The 22,129-nt window shown below is 33.5% G+C and overlaps 2 protein-coding genes across 20 annotated transcripts; one reads left to right on the top strand and one right to left on the bottom strand.

Annotated features, from left to right (window-relative positions):
• Window positions 1–711: 711 nt before the first annotated feature.
• Window positions 712–6,469, bottom strand: LOC115984324 (putative KHG/KDPG aldolase). Of its 7 annotated transcripts, XM_031107316.1 has the most exons (11): window positions 6,268–6,464; window positions 6,117–6,171; window positions 5,253–5,288; window positions 5,119–5,163; window positions 4,410–4,493; window positions 4,172–4,237; window positions 3,928–3,966; window positions 2,735–2,834; window positions 2,107–2,257; window positions 1,013–1,062; window positions 746–831 (listed from the first exon to the last, which is right to left on the bottom strand). In XM_031107316.1, the coding sequence occupies exons 1-10, from the start codon at window positions 6,435–6,437 to the stop codon at window positions 1,014–1,016; spliced, it is 795 nt and encodes a 264-aa protein (XP_030963176.1). In that variant the 5' UTR covers window positions 6,438–6,464; the 3' UTR covers window positions 746–831; window position 1,013. The 7 variants fall into 7 exon arrangements, with proteins under 7 accessions (XP_030963177.1, XP_030963180.1, XP_030963182.1 ...); XM_031107317.1 differs by lacking the exon at window positions 1,013–1,062 and having other exon boundaries at window positions 712–831; XM_031107319.1 differs by lacking the exon at window positions 3,928–3,966 and having other exon boundaries at window positions 6,268–6,468.
• Window positions 6,470–9,915: 3,446 nt separating this feature from the next.
• Window positions 9,916–20,425, top strand: LOC115986779 (pentatricopeptide repeat-containing protein At5g65560-like). 13 transcript variants are annotated; one of them, XM_031110069.1, is made up of 5 exons: window positions 9,916–12,960; window positions 14,278–14,352; window positions 14,760–14,956; window positions 18,320–19,088; window positions 19,840–20,425. In XM_031110069.1, exon 1 carries the CDS (start codon window positions 10,031–10,033, stop codon window positions 12,779–12,781), a length of 2,751 nt encoding a protein of 916 aa, XP_030965929.1. In that variant the 5' UTR covers window positions 9,916–10,030; the 3' UTR covers window positions 12,782–12,960; window positions 14,278–14,352; window positions 14,760–14,956; window positions 18,320–19,088; window positions 19,840–20,425. The 13 variants fall into 13 exon arrangements, with proteins under 13 accessions (XP_030965929.1, XP_030965934.1, XP_030965928.1 ...); XM_031110074.1 differs by lacking the exon at window positions 14,760–14,956 and having other exon boundaries at window positions 9,916–12,971; XM_031110068.1 differs by lacking the exon at window positions 14,760–14,956 and having other exon boundaries at window positions 14,278–14,347; window positions 19,840–20,424.
• Window positions 20,426–22,129: the final 1,704 nt, after the last annotated feature.

Raw genomic sequence — 22,129 nt, 5'->3', positions numbered from 1 at the left:
GATTCATTAAGAGAGCATAAAAGTAGCACAAACCAACTACCCAAGTACAAAAGAAGTACACGAGATTCACCAACAATTTGAAAGAAAATTACAAAGATCATGCTACTCAAAGATACTACTCATGTCTACCATCCACTCAAACAAAGGTCCTAGGAATGAGAGTTTCGAGTCCAAAACTGAAGTTTCCACATTTCGAAACTCCGAGCATTTCTCTCTCCAAATACACCACTTGAGAGGAGGGGGGAATGCATTCCAAATGTCTACACTGTAATGTCGACTTAACCGACCTTACCAACAAGCTAATTAATCTGTTCAAAGTTCAATTTTTAGCTCTTCAGAGTAGATATCCAGGGGTAGTCGGCCAGGTTTTGTTAATAGCCATCAATCTGAAAAAATATGGGAAGAACTGAATTCAATAAATGATAATTAAGGTAGTGATGACAACAATAATAATGAAAACAATGGCAATGATCATAGTGCCAAAAATATTTCAAAATTGGACATAACAAAGATATGATCATGTGGGTCTCAGTTTCCTAGCATTATAAATACGTATCAGCTCCAAACCACAGTCCATGTTATTTTTAGCATGTCAGTTGACAAACAATGGAGGGCTACTTTAGGTTCAAGAAAAGGCACACTAAATGAAGACAACAATGAAGGGCTGATCTTTTACCTCAATAGTCTAGTAGGTATCCATCATGTATTTCTTGCGTATATGCATCAGTTTTGTCCTAAAAAATTTCTGATGCTTTAACCCTGGTGTAGGAGATGCAAAGGAAACTTTTGGGGCACTTGTAATGCAATTAGTTTAGCGTGCTCCTTTTCTTCCTGCATCAGCATGACACACAAATCAGTCAGAACCATTAATGGCAAAAGCATTATCTACCATATGGGATGTTCCTCAAAAGCACACAACCTTTTCCCTAGCCCCATATGTGATATGTATGATATGTGTAATAGATTGTTTTTGGAACGTTGAGAGTCCAAGCTGTCAAAGTTCTTCTCCTACCTTATGGGACTTTTTTGTTGTTATTTTGGTGGATCAAAAAGGAAAGGGAGCTACACATTCAGATCAAGTTGGATCAGAATCCAGGAATCAATTAACACAGAAATGATCGTTATTCCATAATCAAGGATCAAAGTCAAAGCATCATATAGTTGAACTGAACCAAGTCAACCAACCTATGTGTAAATCAGGTTGGTCTGGTTTGTAGGCTGAAGTGTTTTATTCTATTTTTCGTTTGTGTGAGTTGAATTAAACCTGGTACTTGTTTTGAGGGAGCTTTTATCAAGATGGACAATTTAAACATATACTAACTAACAATATACCTTAATAAATGGAAATGATGCATTAACTTTATGATGGCCATAAGTCATCATCATGCTATTTAAATCTTCCACAATTACAGTGGGAGAAACTGAAGGCAGCACCATGAAAACAAAGGATTTTAATTCATGGTTTCTTGACCACAAGAAACTCATGAGGGAGATATGAAAAAAGAAAAACAAAATTTTCACTAACTAAATTTAGTTGCACAAAAGCATCTTCTAACACAATACTGATATGAAGTTATCAAAGTTAACTTAGGCAAAAGAAACATGAATATTAATGAGTGAAAACCTAGTATGGTGGCAAATAAGGTTAGATTTTCAAAATACTCTGGGATTACTAAAATGTTAATTGACCTATTTATGTAGAATGTTAGCAAAACCAATAATCTGCTACTCAGAAATTATATGCCACACATTTTTCTTAATTTATACATAGGTCATCAATTTAGCATTGGATTTTAAAAAATGAAATTTCTGTCTGCATTCGAACATAAAATCCATATACATTGATGAAGAAATAGTTTGCCTACAATTTCGTGGGTTAGCAGTTATGACTTTAAAGGTTTGTCATGACAAGTGTACCTTTTAGATCCAGCATATCTGGTTTAGAACAAATCGCATTCGTTTTATTTAGTCTAGTATTTCTCACTCTTTATTGATCTTTTATAATTTTGAAGATGGTAGCATTGGCAACTTCAAACAAAGGCTACAGCTATAATAGTCTAGCAAAGACAAAACCAAGCAATATCTATAGACAACAAAAGATCTCACCATAATAATGCTTCATTGCCTTGCAAAGCTGCAAAGTGTGCAAGTCGACATATTTCATTGAAATTATTTTGACTAATTGCCTCCTTATCAAATATGGCATCAGATAATACAACTGCTGATGCTCCTTGGGTGATATATTCTCTGACTGAATCTGTATCAGATTAGAAAAAAAATAACATCACATTGCACACAGAAAATAAGAATATAAAACATATCAACTTAACAAATATTTCTGAACATAATGTCTCTTTAAGTTCTCCAAAAACACATGTTCCAAGAATACTGCAAGTTTGAATTTCAATCTATGAAAAGTACACATGAATCAAGAAAATGTTATTCTATGCATGATTTTCATTTATTTGAAGGGCTGATACACGCATTTCAATATATATATATATATATATATTTTTAAAGTTTGAAAGAACTCCCAATAAATGTCTTAGCCATGAGAACAATTTGGATAATGCAGGGATATGAATACAATTCCCAGATGCAAAATCATCTCTCTTTCTTATACTTGATAATAAATAGCAGAAGGGTGGAATTTTGAATCTTTCTTACTTTTGAGCATGAACACAAAAATTACAGTAGTGAGTCTTTAAGAGATACAGGTCAGAGACAAAGTTACCTATTGTTATGCCCTGAGAAGCAACCATTGAGATGTGATGAAAAGGCCTCTTGAGTGCAGAAATATACCGACTACCACCTAGTACAGAGACGGGATAAACCTAGTCCACCAAATAGAAGAAAAATAAATCCATGAGGTACATCTATAGATGAACTATTTTCTGACATTCAAACAGTATAAAATCCCAGAATTCTTAGTGAGGAAACTAGAGAATACAAATGTTTGAAAGAACCAATCATATACTAAGCCATACTTTCTTCACTGTGCAAATCTTATGAAGATTCTTTAGATTAATGAAGAAGAATGCATTTATGACTTATGAGCCAGTATTTAGGGGGTAAGTAACCTACATAATGCCAATATAAGTAAGGAACTCTCAACTATCTGAATGGAAGCTTTGTGAGACAAAGTATGCCTAGTCTAGTGAATTAACAGTTGAATTTAATTATAAGACTAAAATAAATAGACACCAATATCACTCTGAAATTGTGTACAGAAGAAAAATGTGGGCTGGAAAAACTTTATAGAGCAACCTAAGACAAGAAAGACCACTTCAAGGCACAGAAATACTTTTAAAATTCTGTGCTAAAAACACTAACCGGGTCCAAGGTGCCAACTCAAGGAAGCAGAGCCTATGCATGCATGATCTTTTTTGCATAAGTCTAAAGCATGATCAATTCACAAGATAGAAAACTAAAAGATTAAATTTAGATAGGGTAGATTTGAGACAAGATGAACCAATTAAAATGAAAAATCTTGAATCCGAGTTGGTTACAGGAGAAATGAAGATGCACATTCCTCTCATTAAAAACAGTTTACTATAATTTAGATCCAATTTCCATTGATATCTTATTCTAACTCAGAAAGCTAAGCTACAGAACTTATTATTGTCGCTTGCATAACTTTATATAATTTCATTTAGAAAGATGACTTTTATTTTTGAACCAAAAAGAAAATCATGACCATTCAAGCACTGATATATGTTTAAAAGAAGTTAATGGTCAATTGGGGACATTTACCATAATTGTGTACCTAGCAACCGTAATGACTAGTGGATACAGGATATCAAATAAATAATGAGCTTTCACATTAATATCCTTTGAACAAAGGAGTCAGGAGTGCATACGGCATTGGACGGTGACTACCATATGAACTGCCCAATCTTAAACGACATAGAACATGTCAAGACTTACCTTGACAATTTTGGCACCAGAATCATATGCAGACAATATCTGTAAATCACAATCAGGTTTTAAGTTCTCCTTCTGACTCAAAAGTTTCAAATCTCAAACAGAACAGTAGAAAAAAAATAACTCTGAAATAGAAGTGTCCAACAAGATAAACATTATAAGAAGTCAAGTGCGTTAAGAAAATTTTTACAAACGCTATAAAGCTTAGAAATGAAAGAGAGTTTTAAGTTTTATAAGATGGCCTCACTTCTGTTGGGGTCATCACTCCAGGTATGTACAAAACTTCACCACATTGGGCATCAACCATAATGTCCTGACAGCCAATAAGCATGTTTAGAGTATACAGAAGAAGCAGTATTAGTGATGTCTTCTAACAGGTTTGTTTAGGATTAAATTCAAGATGGAAAATTACAAGAATCATGAAGATCACTAAAAAGGACAAAATAATTCAAAATGCATGAGACTGCAGAATTCAAAATGCATACTTTCACCATTGCAGGACTCATCAGAAATTTCGCTCCAGCATTTATTGCATTTTTGGCATCCTCAACATTTAAAACAGTCCCAACCTGCAGGATGCTTAATATTTTTCAGAAGTGAGAAACTCTTGCAAAGCAGTACTTGCATAGATATATATATATATATATGGAACCTTTCTATGACTTCTCTTGATTGAAGATGGAACAGTAAAAACATTCAAAGTCTATTACAAAGATAGTTTTTGATAGTCCTCCAAGTAGTTATGACCTATTCTTATTTCACAGATAGTAAATCAAAATCGGGCTCTTTATTTATAATTATCTATGGTATGTCAGCAACAAACAAACCCATCCACATGCATCCAAAACCAGATTGTGAACTTAAAATTGCATCTAGTTGGATTTATATGAAATGTGCCTAAAGATAATATCTAAAAGGGGCAATTTGTTATAGCATTTTGTCAGATAACTAGTAATTAAGCTAATTAGCTCATCACAGATCATTATAAATCAAGCTCACATGTTCATATAACATCCAACAAATGAGAAACACCAGTCTAATGTCCTTCCAATCAAGCACAGAATTTGTCCATAGATCATGCACAGATAACTATACCGACAAGCATAGACTCTAGCAAGGATTTTTGTCAAGCACCGTCAATTTGAACATAAATGATATATTAAGAAATTCAAGAGGAGCTATGAAGAGAATTACTCCTAAGGTTGTAGTAGGATGCTCCTGCACCAGCTGCTGAAGAACCTATGCAAAAGAGAAAGAAAGCACATTAACTCCCAAGCCCAAGAAGCCAATTGCATTGGGGAATTGGAAAAGATTGCATTCTAAACAACCTCGAATACACCTGGGGTAGACATCACAATCTCTAGCTACATATCAAGAAAGAGAAACAAATCAGAAACCATATAATCATGGACTACTGCAACTAATTGCAGAATAAGAATAAATTACCATCGTATTTCTTTATAAAATGATTAACATAAAGCGAATATTTCACCAATTAACAATGCAAAAATTTCCCAAGGGACCTTAAGTAACAACAAGAATCTAACTAATCACAATCCATAGATTAAAGGAAAAGCAATGTGGGTGCAATAAGTTCTTCTACACTGTCCAAAACAATGCAACTGAATCAACTTTTAAGATTATAAAAGCTAGTTAATATTTACAGGGGATATTGGGCTTTTGCCCTTATTTTGAAAAAATAACAGCAATATGTCCATATTTTGAAACTATTTAGGTTCGTGTTCCTATTTTTGAAATTCGATTTTAACAAAATCGAGTTCAGTATAGAACTCGATATCCTCAAAATCGAGTTATATGTAAATTTTTAATTGAAATTCAACTTTAGCAAAGTGAAGTTTCACTTAAACTTTTTAAAAAAAAAAAAATTATGTGGCAAAATATGCATAGAACTCAACATTGCTAATGTTGAATTCCACTTGTACTCAATTTTGTTAAAATTGAGTTTCAAAATAGGGACACAGACCTAAATAGTTTCAAAACATATACATATTACTCTTATTTTTGCAAAATAAGGGCAAAAGTCCAATATTCCCAATATTTATATAATAAAAGTTGAGTCTTAGAAGTTGTGATTGTTACGCATGTGATTCATTAATTATTAAGACAGTTTACTTGACATGAAACTCTAGTTCAAGTTATGAAAGAAAAATTTGTAAAAAAAAAATACTCACAACTGAGATGCCACCACTAAGTGCAGCACGTGCAGCTTCCAGTGCCAGCTCTGCGCTATCCAAAAGGAGAAAAAAGATACAGTGACTAAGCCATTAATAAGAGTATAAGACAGCAAAACAGTCTCTAAACTAAAATATTAGAGAGAGAGACCTATTGGCACGAAGGCAAGCTATGACACCAGAACTGTGAATGTGTGTCAAGGTTTTGTGAACAGAGAGCTGAGTAGAAGAATAGCAACAAACCCTCATGCGAGGCGGTGGCGCTAAGGTCTGAAGCCAAGGAAAGCTGCACATATTGAGGGTGAGGCTGGTTATTGCCATATCCACTCACCTTTGCAAAGGCAATGGATGAGCCAATAAGATATAAAAGAGAACTGTACATATGTTGTCTTCTTGCTACTTGTGTTTGGCTCTAACGGATAGTTTTTATCTATCAGAGTAGCCAAACATGAATTTGCAAAATAATACTATCTATTTTCTTTGGGATATTAAACTTCTTTCATTTATAATTAACGCTATGGATATAATTTTTTTTTTTTTTTTATGAAAAACTTTCACAATAACCGAAATGATCTTGTGGGTGGTGGAAAAAAAAAATAATAAATTCACGAGTTTTAGTTGTGTCCATCACTCAAGTTAATCATTTCAACAATTATGAAATTTGTTGTGAAATAAGTTATATCCATCACATTATTTGATCTTGTGCTATACCTCCACAGCTTTGGCCAGTATACCTCAATACTTTGCTTATTTTTTAAAGCAAAGTATAAAACAAAGCACTCTCCTTTTACATGGGGTAGTAAACAGTACCTATTAGCTATTATTGGGTGTTGGAAACAAAGTTAGGCCGAAGTAATCTCAATTTAGCCATAAGGTGAACAGGTTAGGTTTGATGCTAAATTGGTTGGTCTTCCATGATAGATTGTAGAAAAATATAAGTGTAATTCCATGACAAACTCATATATTAGCAAGTTATGAAATTGGGTATATGATTAGGTGTGTCTTTAAAGCTATTTATAAAAAATAAAACATATACCCACCCATATAGACCAAAGTCCAAACCTCCTTTGGGTTTGATTTTGAATTTTCCTTGTGCTTGGACCAAATTCAACAAAAAACACTAGGGACTTTTGTGTACTTTAACTAGTGTGGTTGCCCAGCTGTTGGCTTATGCTATCCTGGGCTGTATCAGGCTAACAAACCCATTGAGTGTTTATACGTTTAGTCGCTAAAATGGGCCTTGTCTCGAATGTTTTGGGTCTCATAGGTGAAGCCGGAAATAGAAGCCCAGAAATACACGGGATTCAAGGGCGTGGCCAACCATATCATGCCCAAACTTCTTCCCAAATATGGTTTTTATTTTTTATTTTTTATTTTATAAGTATAATAGGATTTGAGCTTATGACTTTTGTTTCAATGCAACAATTGATTAATGGTACAGGCAGAATTCAAATTCAAATCTCTTATCCAAGGCAAAAAAAAAAAAAAAAAAAAACTTTACGAATTGAGCTAATTGAAACACATTGTTTATAAAATAGTTAAGAGTTCCTTCCGACCCTTTTTTTTTTTTTTTTGTAGAAATGAGTTCATTCTGACTATTCTCATTCAATAGAACAGTTCGTAAGAGCGTGGCCAATCATATCCTGTCCAAACTTCTTAAATATTGCTTTTAAAAATGGTTAGTCGATAACAAGTAACTCAATTGAGAAAGTTTTTTGTTGTCAAACAAAAGATCTAAATTTGAATCCTACCTATACAAAAAATTAATTGGTATCTTGACATAATGATAAAGAGTAATCATCATAATCATAGATTGAAAACATCCATTCCTTTTTATTTATTTGATTGCTCCTTGTGTGGGATCAAGTTAAGACATTAATGAGTGTTTTTTAATAGGTGAATTTCAAATCTAGTCCTAATTTGACTATAAAATATTTTTATCAATTAATGATAGAAGAGATATCAATTAAATTAATTGAAACCCTATACAAATAAGTTCTAAACAAAATACAAAAAAAAAAAAAAACAAAATAAACAAAATAATACTATACATATACTACTATATTTTAAGTACGAAAGCTATGTTTGACCTTAACTTTCTTCTTATAAAGCATGTTAATATATATATATATATATATATATATGTGGGGCCCAAATAATTTATGGGTCAGGCCCATTTATCCGTGGAGAGTCCAAAGGCCCAAGCCGAGGAGGGCTATGGCCCAAACTCGATAATATAAAGCACAAGATAGCCTTGGGATACAGCCGATGACAGTTCAGTCCTCGGCAGACCCAAAGTCCCACCGGAAAGAGGGGCAAAAAGGGTATAGGACTAAGTTTGAAAGAAAATCTAAAATATCCAGGGAAAGCTGCCCTTACTACCATTCAATACTCTGCACCTGACAGAGCCGTATTCTTCGACTTTTACAACCACCCCCAACGACTTTGGGTATGGGCTGATGGGACAAGTATTAGTCTTGGAAAGGTTGACCCTATACGTGGACGAAGGACAGTGAACGCAGGCTAATATAAAATTTAAAATAAGTAATCTAAAGAAGGGGCTGGGAAAAATGACAAAAAACCAGAGCCTCCCAGCCCACCTCTAGGAGAAAGACTCCAGGGGTGAAGAAAACTTAACCCTGCATGAACACCACGAAAAACCCACCGCCTGGTGACTAAGGCCTAACCTTTCAAACTCACGCTCTACAAATGATATTGTTTGGGCCTTTTTACGTGCGAACCCAATACTGTTACGGTTCGTTACAAAATCATGTTCTTACAATATATATATATATATATATATATAGATAACTTATCAAATGTCTTGTAACTCGATCATATAACTTCTTCTAAAAAAAATTGTATAACTTCTTCTCATGAGATAGAATCAAGAATTGAACCACTCTATTGATATAAAATATACAATGATCAAATTATATATATATATATATATATATTTTTTTTTTTAAATCAAACTATATTTAAAGAAAATGAATAAAAATACAATATGAAATATAATTATCAAATTATATATATATAAAGAAAAATTATAAAATGAGTTATGATAATTACAGACTCTGTGTACAAGATACACAACTGAAATCGTTTTTCAAAATATGATTTCATAATTTCACAATTATTACTGAAAATTGTGGTTTAAAAATTATAGTCATGTGTCTCGTATACACTACATAATTATCACCACTTTTCAAAATGGAGTTTGTGGTACATATGTCCTTCTCTCTTAGAATCATACTGCCTTGTAACCCTATGCGTATGCATTGATACACTTAAAGATATACAATAAAATGCATAATATAATTCCTATATATATATAATTTAAATACTATTGATAGTCATTTTTATATTTTGTTAATTCTTTAAAAAAATTTGTAAGGATATTATAAGGTATAAAATGTAAATTGTTCATTTAAAAGAAAAATTATTGTGAAACACTTTTTTTTTATGATTCATTTATTCTAAACTTTTTGGTTTTTATACTTAATAACTCACTTGGATAAGTATTTATGATGTGATCCCAGATTTGGTTCTATAATTAAGAAATAGAATTCTTTAAAAATAAATAATTTAGAACACATGACATAAAATTAAAACTTTAATTTTGAATTCTAATTTAAGTTTCCTCATCTTCATCTATTATTATATATTTAGATATATGGATTGCCTAGCGTGAGTTTGTTGCTAAAAAAAAATAATAATAATTTAAACTTGTGTGGAATAATAATAATTAGTTTAAAAAAAATTAATGAGAACTTGGTCTTTTTACAAAAACCGAAAAAGGAGGTATGAGGAGTCTTGGTTGTCTTCAATGCCGTTAGGTACTTTGAGAATGAAATCCTCAAGCACCACCAACACAAACACCACCACCTCATGACCTTCTTCCACCGCCCAAGATGTTAAAGCCCCATTGTTTCCTCAAAAACTCATCTCCCATTTACCTCCAAACCCTTCTCTCTCAATTGGGTTTCCACTACTTTTCCTCAAAACCCATCAGCAATGGCTCTTCCGAACCCCCAAACTTGGTCTCCCAAATCTGCCACATCCTCTCTGATCCCCAGTGGGAAAAAAACCCACAACTCAAAACCTTAACCCCTAAACTCAAGCCCCGCCACGTCTCCAAAATCCTCCAAATCCACAACAACACGCACTCCGCTTTGCGTTTCTTCTACTGGTTCTCTCAGAGGCATTTTCACAAACGGGACACGTGCTGTTTCGTGTCCATGCTCGATAGGCTGTTGCGCGAGCGCAAATTTGAGCATGTGGACCACGTGAGGATACAAATGATCAAAGCTTGTCGAAATGAGGACGAGCTCAACAGGGCTATGTCGTATTTGAATGAGATAAGTGAAAATGGTTTTGGGTTTACTTTGTATAGCTTTAACACGCTTTTAATTCAATTGGGCAAGTTTGATATGATTGGTTTAGCACAAGATGTTTATACTAAAATGTTGAATAGTGGGATTACACCAAGTTTGATTACATTCAATACTATGATTAATATTTTGTGTAAGAAGGGTAAGGTTCAAGAGGCAGAGTTGGTTTTGAGTAAGATTTTTCAGTTTGATATGTGCCCAGATGTTTTCACGTATACGTCTTTCATTCTTGGGCATTGTAGGAATGGTAACTTAAAGGCAGCATTTGAGGTTTTCGATAGGATGGTGAAGGAGGGGTGTGACCCAAATTCTGTTACATATTCAACGCTTATTAATGGGCTATGTAATGATGGGAGGATAGACGAGGCGTTGGACATGATTGAAGGAATGATTGAGAAAGGGATTGAGCCAACTGTGTATACTTATACGGTACCAATTACTTCATTATGTGAGGCTGGGCGTGTGGATGAGGCAATTCAACTTGTGGGGAGCATGAGGAAGAGGGGTTGTGATCCGAATGTTCAGACATTTACAGCATTGATCAGTGGGTTGTCTCGAGCTGGGAAGCTTGAGATTGCAATTGGACTATACCATAAGATGTTGAAAAATGGTTTGGTTCCAAATAAAGTAGCATTTAATTCTTTGATAAATGAATTGTGTGCTGGAGTAAGATTTGGTGTTGCTTTGATGATTTTTGAGTGGATGGAAGGTCATTATATGACGCCAAATGCCCTAACTTACAATGTAATTATAAAGGGATTTTGCTTGATGGGTGATGTTGAGAAGGCAATGGTTCTTTTCAACAAAATGCTTAAAGCTGGTCCCTCTCCAACTGTGGTTACATATAACACACTCATCAATCAGTACCTTAAATTGGGAAACCTGAACAATGCTATGAGGTTAATGGATTTGATGAAGGCGAATGGATGTGAACCAGACGAGTGGACTTATAGCGAACTTATTTCAGGGTTCTGCAAGGGTGGCAAGCTGGATTCTGCATGTACTCTTTTCCATGAAATGGTGGAACGGGGTATTAGTCCAAATCAGGTCAGTTACACTGCTATGATTGATGGATACTGTAAAGAGGGCAAGTTAGACATTGCCCTATCATTATTTGAGAAGATGGGGGAAAGTAGTTGCAGTCCAAGTATAGAACCCTACAATGCCATTATAAATGGGTTATCCAAACTTAATCGCTTCTCTGAGGCTGAGAAGTTATGTAAGAAGGTGGTAGAGCAAGGATTGCTACCAAATGTCATTACCTACACATCTTTGATCGATGGGCTCTGTAGAAACGGTGGGACTGATCTTGCATTCAAGATCTTCCATGAAATGGAAAAAAGGAATTGCTCACCTAATTTGTACACATATAGTTCACTCATTTATGGGTTATGTCTAGAGGGAAAAGCTGATGATGCAGAGAGGTTACTTGAAGAAATGGAGAGGAAAGGATTAGTTCCTGATGTGGTGACCTTTACTGCACTTATTGATGGTTTTGTTATGCTTGGTAGACTAGATCATGCGTTCTTACTTCTTCGGAAAATGGTTAATGCGAGTTGCAAACCCAATTACCGAACTTACAGTGTCATGTTGAAAGGTTTGCAAAAGGAATGTCAGTTGCTCACAGAAAAGGTTGTTGCCCAACATGAAGCAGTGTACAGTTGCAGCTCACATGAGAGATATACCAACTTTGAAATATTATGTAGTCTCTTAACTAGAATGTCAGAGAATGGATGCGAACCTACTGTAGATACATACAGTACTCTAGTGAGAGGATTGTGTAGAGAAGGCAGACCATGGGAAGCAGATCAATTGGTGGAGAATATGAAGGAGAGAGGTTTATCTCCTAATCAAGAAATTAATGACTCTCTATTAGTTGCTCATTGCAAGAACTTAGAAGTGGACCATGCTCTGAAAATATTCAACTCAATGACAATTGGAGGCTTTATGCCCCGCTTACCAATCTACAAAGCACTTATTTGTGCTCTCTGCAGGGTAAGTCGGGTGGAAGAAGCTCAAACATTTTTTGAGAGCATGCTTGAGAAAGAATGGAATAAAGATGAGATTGTTTGGACAGTATTGGTTGATGGGTTATTGAAGGAAGGGCAGTCAGATCCATGCATGAAGCTTCTTCATGTTATGGAATCTAGAAATTACATTCTCAATTTCCAGACATATTTAATCTTGTCTAGAGAATTGTCAAAATTAGACAAATCCATAGATACACATCAAATTGCTGACAAATTGAGAGTTTTAAGGGACATACATTGAGTTGAGATTCCTTTTATAAAATATCAAGATATAAAGATGCAGTGGACTCTCCAAAAAGACTTATGAGTGACTTTCAAATGGAATCCAGTAATCCACTGCCATAGATTACATTCTTTTTCCACCTGGGAGGTGTAGATTAATTTTTGAGCCAGTCCCTTTACCACTCCATCATACAGTAGGTAAGCTGAAGGTGCTCATTCTAAATCCTTTTACCATTTTGCATTACTCTTTATTTTATTTATTTATTTTTGTTAGTGCTAATACTTTGATTTTTTAATCTGTTTAATGTTTTCATTACAATTCTTTTCAATCCTTCCTCTAAGAAAGTTGATTTAAAATTTTTTGAGTTTGATTTTCTAATTACAAAAGAATGACAGGATGAACAAGCTTTTGGCATATTATAGAAGGATAAAACTTAAATACAATTCCTTAGCTGTTAATGCCTTAGGTTCCCCAATTAAATTAAACCACATGGTTGTATTAATCCATGAGCCACATTGATAAATTTAATTGTCCTTGGGATAGATAAGACATTTTGTATTGCATTGGCCAATGTAGTCACATGCTTAAATTTAATTGGGGAAGCTAAGGTACAACACTTAAGGAATTGTCCCTAAGCATCGCTCTTATTGAAATAGGATCAAAGGCTTTGGTTTACACAAATGTTGCAAAAGGTAGAAATATGTAGTTGTGTTTGGCTAAACTTCACACTTCAGAGATTTACCCTTTATGAATTTTGTTAACGAATGCCCTAAGGGCAGTTATTAAAATGCATTTATTGCTTTGTTAAATAATATTTTTATACATTTTTTTTTAAAAATAAAGTCAAACTATACACACATATCCAAAAAATCACACACTACCACAATGAAATTGTGTGTGTAAGCCAATGAATTATTAATATGTGTATTTTATTTTTTGAAAAGTGTGCATTATAGCTCATAATCGAGCATTTATTAATTTTTAACTTGTGCCCTTAGGGCACTTATTAACAAGACCCTTCCTATTAAAAATAAAATAAAAAAGTTAGTTTTGGCCCATGGGGATGGGGAAGCGGAGTTTTCGATTAGTGATGTCCACTTCATGAGGCATGCAAAGATTTACCATTCACTATTACTGATTGTCATGTGTGGGTTAATGTAACCCTTGTCTTATCATTACTTTCACCAATTTTTTAATTATATTTTATTGTTCTATTTTACTTTGGAATTCTAAGCTTTTGAAGGAAAGTTTATCATTATTCTTTTGGGTACTCTTCCTGGATCCTTGCTAAGGCCTATGAAAATAATTGAAATTGTTTGTGGCCCACAAACTTTAGCTAGAGACATGGAATATAGTCCTACTGGTTGATCATTGTTATAGAATATGTTCTTTTTATTGCCAATTTGACTAGTTGGTCATTGTTTGACATTCTTACACCATGCTTTTGCTGCCATTTCAAATGTGAGAGAACCAGGAGTTTAAGATTTGACATTCTTGGTGCTGTATTTTTGCAGGATCAAGTGCTGCTCCTTGGATGTTGTGAATACACAGCTCACCACTTTTCCTAATAAATTATAACTACATGTAAGGTACACCTTATATGATACTTATATTTGAATTTTTGGCTGTTGTATACCTCAGAAATGTGAATTCAAGTTATTTTTTCATTGCAACCAATGGTTAATAAAATATACACACTCAGTGGTCTCTGCTGCCGTTTTCCCTGCCTACCTTCTGATCATATTTATCATCATTTGCAGATAATTTTTCTTTACACTTTTGAACATAGATAATTATTGAGAAGTAAAGATTGCTCCAAACAATTTCATATTATATTTTGCAATAGATTTTAGATCAAATTGATGAATGTCTGCTGTATAACTATTGTACATGAGGATGGAAATTGGTTAATGATGCATTTGATATACAATCGTTCCCACACAGCGCTGTAGGGTAGCAACACTAAATGGCCTAATTATTATTTTGCGTCTTGAAGGTGCAACTATTACCAATACAATACTCCAACTATTCAAGCATGTTTGCTTAAACCACCAGAGAAATTTCAGTGGTGGAGTAAAAGGAGAAACAAGAATAAATTAGATTAGTAGAAAACTATTTTGTTGATGATAATATTTGGTTCAAGAGAAGCTCTTGGATAAAATTTATCTACAGATGGATAATGCAGCAAAATAGGTATGCCACATAAACTTTCTATGGGGATTATGATATATATATATATATATATATATGAGTTGGGTTCAAATTACACCTAGTGTAATTTTAAGTAATGTTACACCACTCAATATTTTTTAATTGGATGTGAATTTTTAAAAATCCACCATTAGATTACATTATATTCATATATTCTTTATGCTTGTAAATTTTCAAGGTAATAAAAAATTAATAATCATGACATCAATCAATTATTTAAATTCAAATTTTTGTAGTTTAAAATAATGAATAAAAAATGAGTTTATGGATCGAATGGTAAATAATAACCAATTAACATAAAAATTTGTATGAATGTTAAGAACATATAAAACATGTAATTTAACAGTGGGATTTTCAAAATATGAATTCTATAAAAAGTTATTGGATGGTGTAACATTGCTTAGAGTTACACCAGGTGTAACTTGAACCTAACCCTATATATATATATATATATATATATAATGGGTTCAAGTTATACCTAGTGTAACTTTTGTAAAGTTACACTTTATTTAGACCATAGATTTCTAAGAGATCTTATGATAGAAAAAGTTCTAGTATCCATGTTGTCATCAAAAATTCATTGCTTGCCACATCAACTAGCAATTTTTTCTCTCTACCTTATTTATTACAACCTCCTTGTACGTTTAGAGAGAGAATCATTAGTAAGCATAATCTAAAGTTTAGAAAGAGAGAAACTATACCTATGTGTGAGAGAGAGAGAGATCCTTCCAATTTGGTTCTATTTTATTTTTAATGTAAAAATGTTAGACCTACATCTAATCATTGATCTTCTTTTTGTTTTTTCTTTTATTTATTTATTTATTTTTTTCTCTTTATAAGTTACTTGTGACTGCTGACTTTTATTGTAGCTGATATGCTTCATCTGTTTGTTGTATAAGTTAGGGATTAGTTTTTACAAGTAAGTACATCATGGGTTCAATTGGCTTATCATGGTAGTAATCCTTTGTTTGAGGAAGAACAATCCAACCTGGAAACTGTATAATATAATTAACTATCAAAGTTGAGGCAGTAATCCTTAACGAATAGAATTTTTGTGTGCGTGTGTGTGTGTTTTTTATTGCTCTTCCTCTAAACGTTGAGATTTTGCATGATATATTTTTTTGAGAAATGATATGTCTACAACATTTTTACAACAAATCCTAAGTGGCAAGTTGTTACTAGTTGTTATTGTTGGAACAAAAAAGTAATCTTAGTGTTAATCTCAAATTTGAACTAATAACAACTAACCACATGTGATTTGTTGTAAAAATTTTGTAGACGTAGCATCTCTCTATTTTTTTTCTCCCTCCTAAACGTTTTAAGAGTTGTAATAAATAAGGTAGAGAGAATAAAATGCTCTTCAATTAAGATAGCTGATGTGGCAAGCAATAAATTTTAATAATAACATTGAGAGTTGACCTTTTATAACTATTGGATCTCTTAGAAATCAAAATTCTTACTATTGACAACCTTAAGAAGAGGGGGCTCATACTAGTGGTTTGGTGTTGTATGTGTTGGTGCTTTGCGGAAAGAGTGAATCATTTATTAATCCACTATGATGTAGCTCATGCTCTTTGGAGTAGAATTTTCCGGTTATTTGGAATTCATTGGTGATGCCCTCCACTGTTGCTGAATTATTATTTGGATGCAGAAATTGGTTTGGAAAACACTCCTTGGATGTATGGAATCTTGTGCCAGCTTGTTTGGTGTGGTTAGTGTGGAAAGAACGGAATGGTCATATTTTTGAAGATGCCAAGAAAACTCTAGAACAGCTGCATTCTTTGTTGATCTATACCTAATTTGATTGACTTGGGACGTGGGGTTATACATCTTGTAATTCTGTTTTTGATTTCCAAAACTCTTTAGGTTCTTCTCTATAACTGATTGTATATTTTAATACTTTGTGTTCATCATTTTGAACAGAGAAAATTTTCAATAAAACTCCATACTTTTTTTTTTTTTAAAATCTCTTTTGTTACTCTCTCTCTCTCTCTCTCATAAATTCCTATTTTCTCTCACTTTAAAATCCGTATATCTGCAGTGCTGTGCAGCATAGCAGAAAACAAATGCCTCCAACTTTAATCGCTGAATGGCACAGTGCCAGTCTCTTTCAACTCTCAATATAAAGCAAAAGAACAACAAAAGTGAAGTAGTTATAACTTAAAACAAAAATAAAATAATGAAGCAAAACTAAAGTTTTGAAAATTTATTTATTATTTTTTTGGGGGGGGGGGGGGGGTTTGGTTTTTGGTGTTATTTTTAACTTGGGTTCTGTAGTCATGTTTGTTAAATAAAACAAAAAAACGTTTGTTTTATTTAACCGTTCCCCACTAGATGATAAGATATTCATGTAGCCAACCTCAAATATCAAGTGCTGGACTAGGAAGCACTGACGCGGCTGGGAGGGTGCTGCACTGGAGTCCAACGCAAGGTGCGGCCAGCGATGCGGCTGCCCCGCATCGGAGCCATGTCTAAGTTTTTTTTTTTAATGGATTTGCGCTGACTCGGCTTCATTTCGCGCTGATTTGGGCCGATTAGCTCCAAACCGAGCAAATTCGGCCAGAATCAGGTCATATCGGCCGAATCAGATTGTATTGGCCGGTGGCTGAAACTGACCAAAACAGCCAAAATAGGCCGAAATCGGCCTTGAATCATGCCAGAACAGCCGAAATTGGCTTTGAATGAGGCCCAAACATCTTAAATCTGTCCTTCCTCAATTTTATTCTGAATATTTGTTGCTTCTTTTGTGTTTTCTTTTTTGTTTTGTGTTTCTTGCCTTTGAAAATATATTTGAAATGAAAAGGATAACATATAGAAAATATATTGAAAAGGATGTTGTTGCATGCTTTCCCAGCAATGAAATATATTTGTTATCATTTGTTGTTTGCATGCTTTCAAAGGATGTTGTTTGCATGCTTTCCCAAAGTAAAAATATATTTTTGCCTTTGAAATATATAGAAAATATAAATAAAAATATTTTTAATAATTTTTTAATCGCCGCACTTGCACCCTATTTTTTCAAAAATTGCCAAGTCCCGCACCCGAATCCAGAAACGCACCAGTGCTTCATAGGTGCTGGACACCAAACTGAACAGCAAAAGAGAGAGAAAGAGTGTGTGTATATGTGCGTCTCTCTGTTATGGGTTAAAGAGGAAAAAATGGGACTACCTTTTTATCCCACTTTGATCATTGATTCCACTTGAGGATGGGTTTGGGTTTATTTCTAATTTTGTTGATGGTACGCTCTTGATGGTTCTTTTTGGCTCTGGGAGGCAGAAAGAACCAGTTGTAGGAAAAGGCCAATTTTTTTTTCTTTTCTCATTCATGATTCCCTCACACTCACAGGTTTGCCAAAATGACAACTGGATTTGGTTCAGCTTTTAGTTTGGCATGGTTATTTACTCTTTGGTCTGGCTTTTAAAGACGTGTGCTTTTGAAAGGGGGCTTCAAATGTTTTGGAGAAAATAAACTTGGTACTGGAAGCAGTAGGGATTTAAAGAGGTGGAACTACTTTGTTTTCTTGGCATGCTGGATAATTGGAGCTGGGTTTGTTGAATAGGAACTGAGTTTCTTGGAATTCCTCCTCTTACTTGTGTATGCTGAGCCAAAGCATTGGTCTTGATGAGTTTGGTGACTTGGGCTTGGTGAAGAATTTGTTGAGTTTTCAACTATTTGTTACTCTCTTTTGGAACTTTCTCTAGGAGGCTTGATTTTGATAACTTGTTCTGCTGGAGCTGGGGGTTTTCTCAAGCTTTCAAGGCTCTTTATGAAGATAAATAGGTGGTTTTTGGTTAGGATGTCTCTAAATTGCAAGCTTTCTGGCTTTAATGGTAGATTATCAACCTGTTCCAAGTTGAAGGAGGCAAAGGAACCTTTACATGGGCCTATTTCTGTTACAAAATGGAGAAGAAAGCTTCCGTTTTTCTGTCTTTTATAGTTTTTGTTGCTCTAGGAAGCATTGGGCTTCTCTTAAGTTTTAATCATGGAACTTTATGGGGGAAGGATAAGGCTCCAAACTCTTGTAAAGAAAAAGCTCAAATCTTGCTACAACATTTTCAATATTAGCAAGTACCAGCTTCATGCTTTAACTTCCTCATTATCTGAATCAGATCAGGTACTGTGTTTATAGTTCTTAAATTGCATCTTTAAAATAGCTCTGGAAAATTACTGTTTTAGTCTTGACTGTTTCATTACAGCTTGAATTGTCTTTTGCTTTGCTTTAAATACAAATTTTGTATTTGTAGAACCAGTCAATGTATGATCTCTGAGTTAATCACATTTTGATTGGACTATAGTGAAAATGGGAGTACTTATAAAATAAAAGAGATGAAGAAAAACGTTTTGAATTGAACTGTGGTGAAAAAATTGGTCAGAAATGATAGATGGACTAGGCATGCGGGGAGGCTTGAAGCTGAAATTGGGATTATATTACAATGAGATTATTGTTTTCTATGTAGATTATGTTTGTTTTAAAGATAATAATATCCTTTCATAAGTAGACTATATTAGGACTGATGAAGATTTGTGATTAGACAGAAGGTAAACAAAGATATCTGTGTTAGATAAGCACATATCTCTATGATTATTACACATTGTGGCAGATACATTATGAGGCTTTAGTTTTTAACCGTTGATCACAATGTGTGATAGATCTCTCCATTGAACCGGCTTTTATATGTGATTTCTTTCTTCTAATTTGATATACAATTTAAAGAATCTATGTGCAAAAAGTGCCTGAGACCATCTATCAAGTTACATATTAGATGAAAAGGATACATGGTTTTGTTGTTATTGTTTGCCTAATTATTACTATTGTTTGTTATTATTATTATTTTAAGGTCCTCTCACTAGTTAATGTATTACAGATGACATCCCTTCAGTGTACCGAAGAATTAGGATCCAAAATGTAGTTAAGTGATAGCATTGCCTGTACTTTGCGTGACATGTTCATAGATGCAGGAGTATCACAAGCAACATACATGGGTTGTATACAATGATGAACCAAGGGACTGGGCAAAGACATGTTCAGAGATGCAGGAGTTTCACAAGCAGCATACATGGGTTGTATACAATGATGAACCAAGGGCCAATGCCCAGTTTGAGATGAGAACATCTCCAGGATGCTTAGCCTGTCAATTGTTGATGACAACCATGTACCATTTTTGTCTTGCGATCTAAAGTTCCATCAATTCCGGCTAATCATCAGATTTGTGAAAAGGTTATGAATTTTCATGCATGAACCAAGGGACTACAGGTGGGGTTGGGGGGAGAGATAGTTTAGGGCTAGGTTTGGTTTAGAGCCCCATTCATACATCATGAGACATTGAGATGTTTCAACCTCTAATCTGAGTTATGAGCTATACTGTGAACATTGTGCATTAAATATGAAAGTTTTAACAAGAGCTTTACATGCCCTAATGAATACTCTCATATCATAATACCTCTTAACTTTAGCAAATGAGTAAATATTTACCTTTTGTTACTTTTTAAGTAATTGATTTTTCATATATACCAACTAAACCAAATTATGTGGAGAGAAGAAGTATAATAAGTGTACTCTCACATCACAATGTACTCTTCTTCTTCTTCTTCTTCTTCTTTTTATAGCTTGACACGGACATTGAATAACTGAGAAGTTCCTCCTCTTTAGTTTATTTTTTTTACACACACATATATATAATTTATTTGACGAAGAAATTACATTGGCTAAATTCATGGGTGCAAATTTGGATAAAATCAATAAAAAGGCCCCATCATTCTAAATTAAAATTTGGGAGTAAATCTGGATTAAATCAATAACTTTATGAATAGTCTATGGCATAATTTTGTCAAATGACTATACATCTTAGGGGTAAATGTATATATTTTGATTGAATTGTCAACCTTGAGGATGTGTTCTTGGTGCCTTGGAAGAAGTGGTTATTGATCTTTTGATTTGTAGGTAGCTCTTATCTTAATAGAGTTATTACATGTGCCTACAGATTTTGGTCACATTAACTATGTCAGTTTTGTCGGTTGGACTTCTATGTAGAATGTGTCCTCTATGGTATTGATAATGAGACAAATCTTAGACTTTGGTTAAAGACTTTAGTCTTTAAGCATGCCATTAGAGGATTCCTTAATTGATTTCCGTTCTCTTCCGTTTAATAGTCAGTCTTTTGGTCATTTATTTTGGTGTCACATTATATGGTGCATATGAAGTAATAGCAAATATATGAGACAAAAAATTGAAAGAACACTTTTTAAAAAAAATTAAAAAAAAAAAAAAAAATTGACCAAGTTGCTGACAGTGTGATATTATCACAAAAATTTGAAGATTTATGACCAAGAAATTATGGACTGTCAAAACAATACTCAATTCCTCCAATAAAATTCAAAAAAGCAGTATCTCTTGTTTCATTGCCGATATCCATAGCTTAATTGACTAATATTTTGGAGATAACCAAATAAGATTGAACTATCAAAATTTGATCTGCAACTCAAGAACATTGAGAATATGCTCTTGTGCAAGGTTGGGGATGAATTGATTAAGAGAGAGAAAGAAAGTAGAAAAGAAAATAATATAATATTCTATCAAATTAATTAGGTTAGCTAATATGGAAAGCAATTAATTTTAAAGATGACATTGATTATAGTGATTTTCTAACTATTAGATTTCTTAGAAATTCTATGATTTAAAAAATGTGTAATTTTTGTAAAGTTACACTAGGTATAATTTGAACCCATCTCATATATATATATATATATATATACCATATTATTTTCAAAATTAGTAATCATGATTCATGAGTAAGCATTGGAAGTGATTTCAAAAATATGAAATATCAGACACAGCTTCCTTGTCATTGTCAGTTTTATTTTGTCTAAATCTTCTTTGTTCTAAAATTTTTAAGCTCTTTGGAATTTGATCATGAAGTTAATTTCAGCTCTAGTGGGACACAGAGAAATGTAATGAAATAAATTTAATCCATAAGCAAATGATGTTTTAGGTGTGAATCTCCTCCCTCAATTATTGCAAGCCAAAAAAAGAAAAAGAAAAAGAAAAAGAAAAATCAAGTTTTTCAATACCGAAATTCCATTTATGATTCACAAGGATTTTTGGTAGCTAGATAAATTAAAATTTACAAGTATAACTTATACAAATTAATGTTATTT

Source organism: Quercus lobata, chromosome 4, assembly GCF_001633185.2.
Source record: "Quercus lobata isolate SW786 chromosome 4, ValleyOak3.0 Primary Assembly, whole genome shotgun sequence".
NCBI classification, from domain to species: Eukaryota; Viridiplantae; Streptophyta; class Magnoliopsida; order Fagales; family Fagaceae; genus Quercus; species Quercus lobata.
Note: the sequence above shows the minus strand (reverse complement) of the source record. Positions and strands in the feature narration are given on the sequence as shown.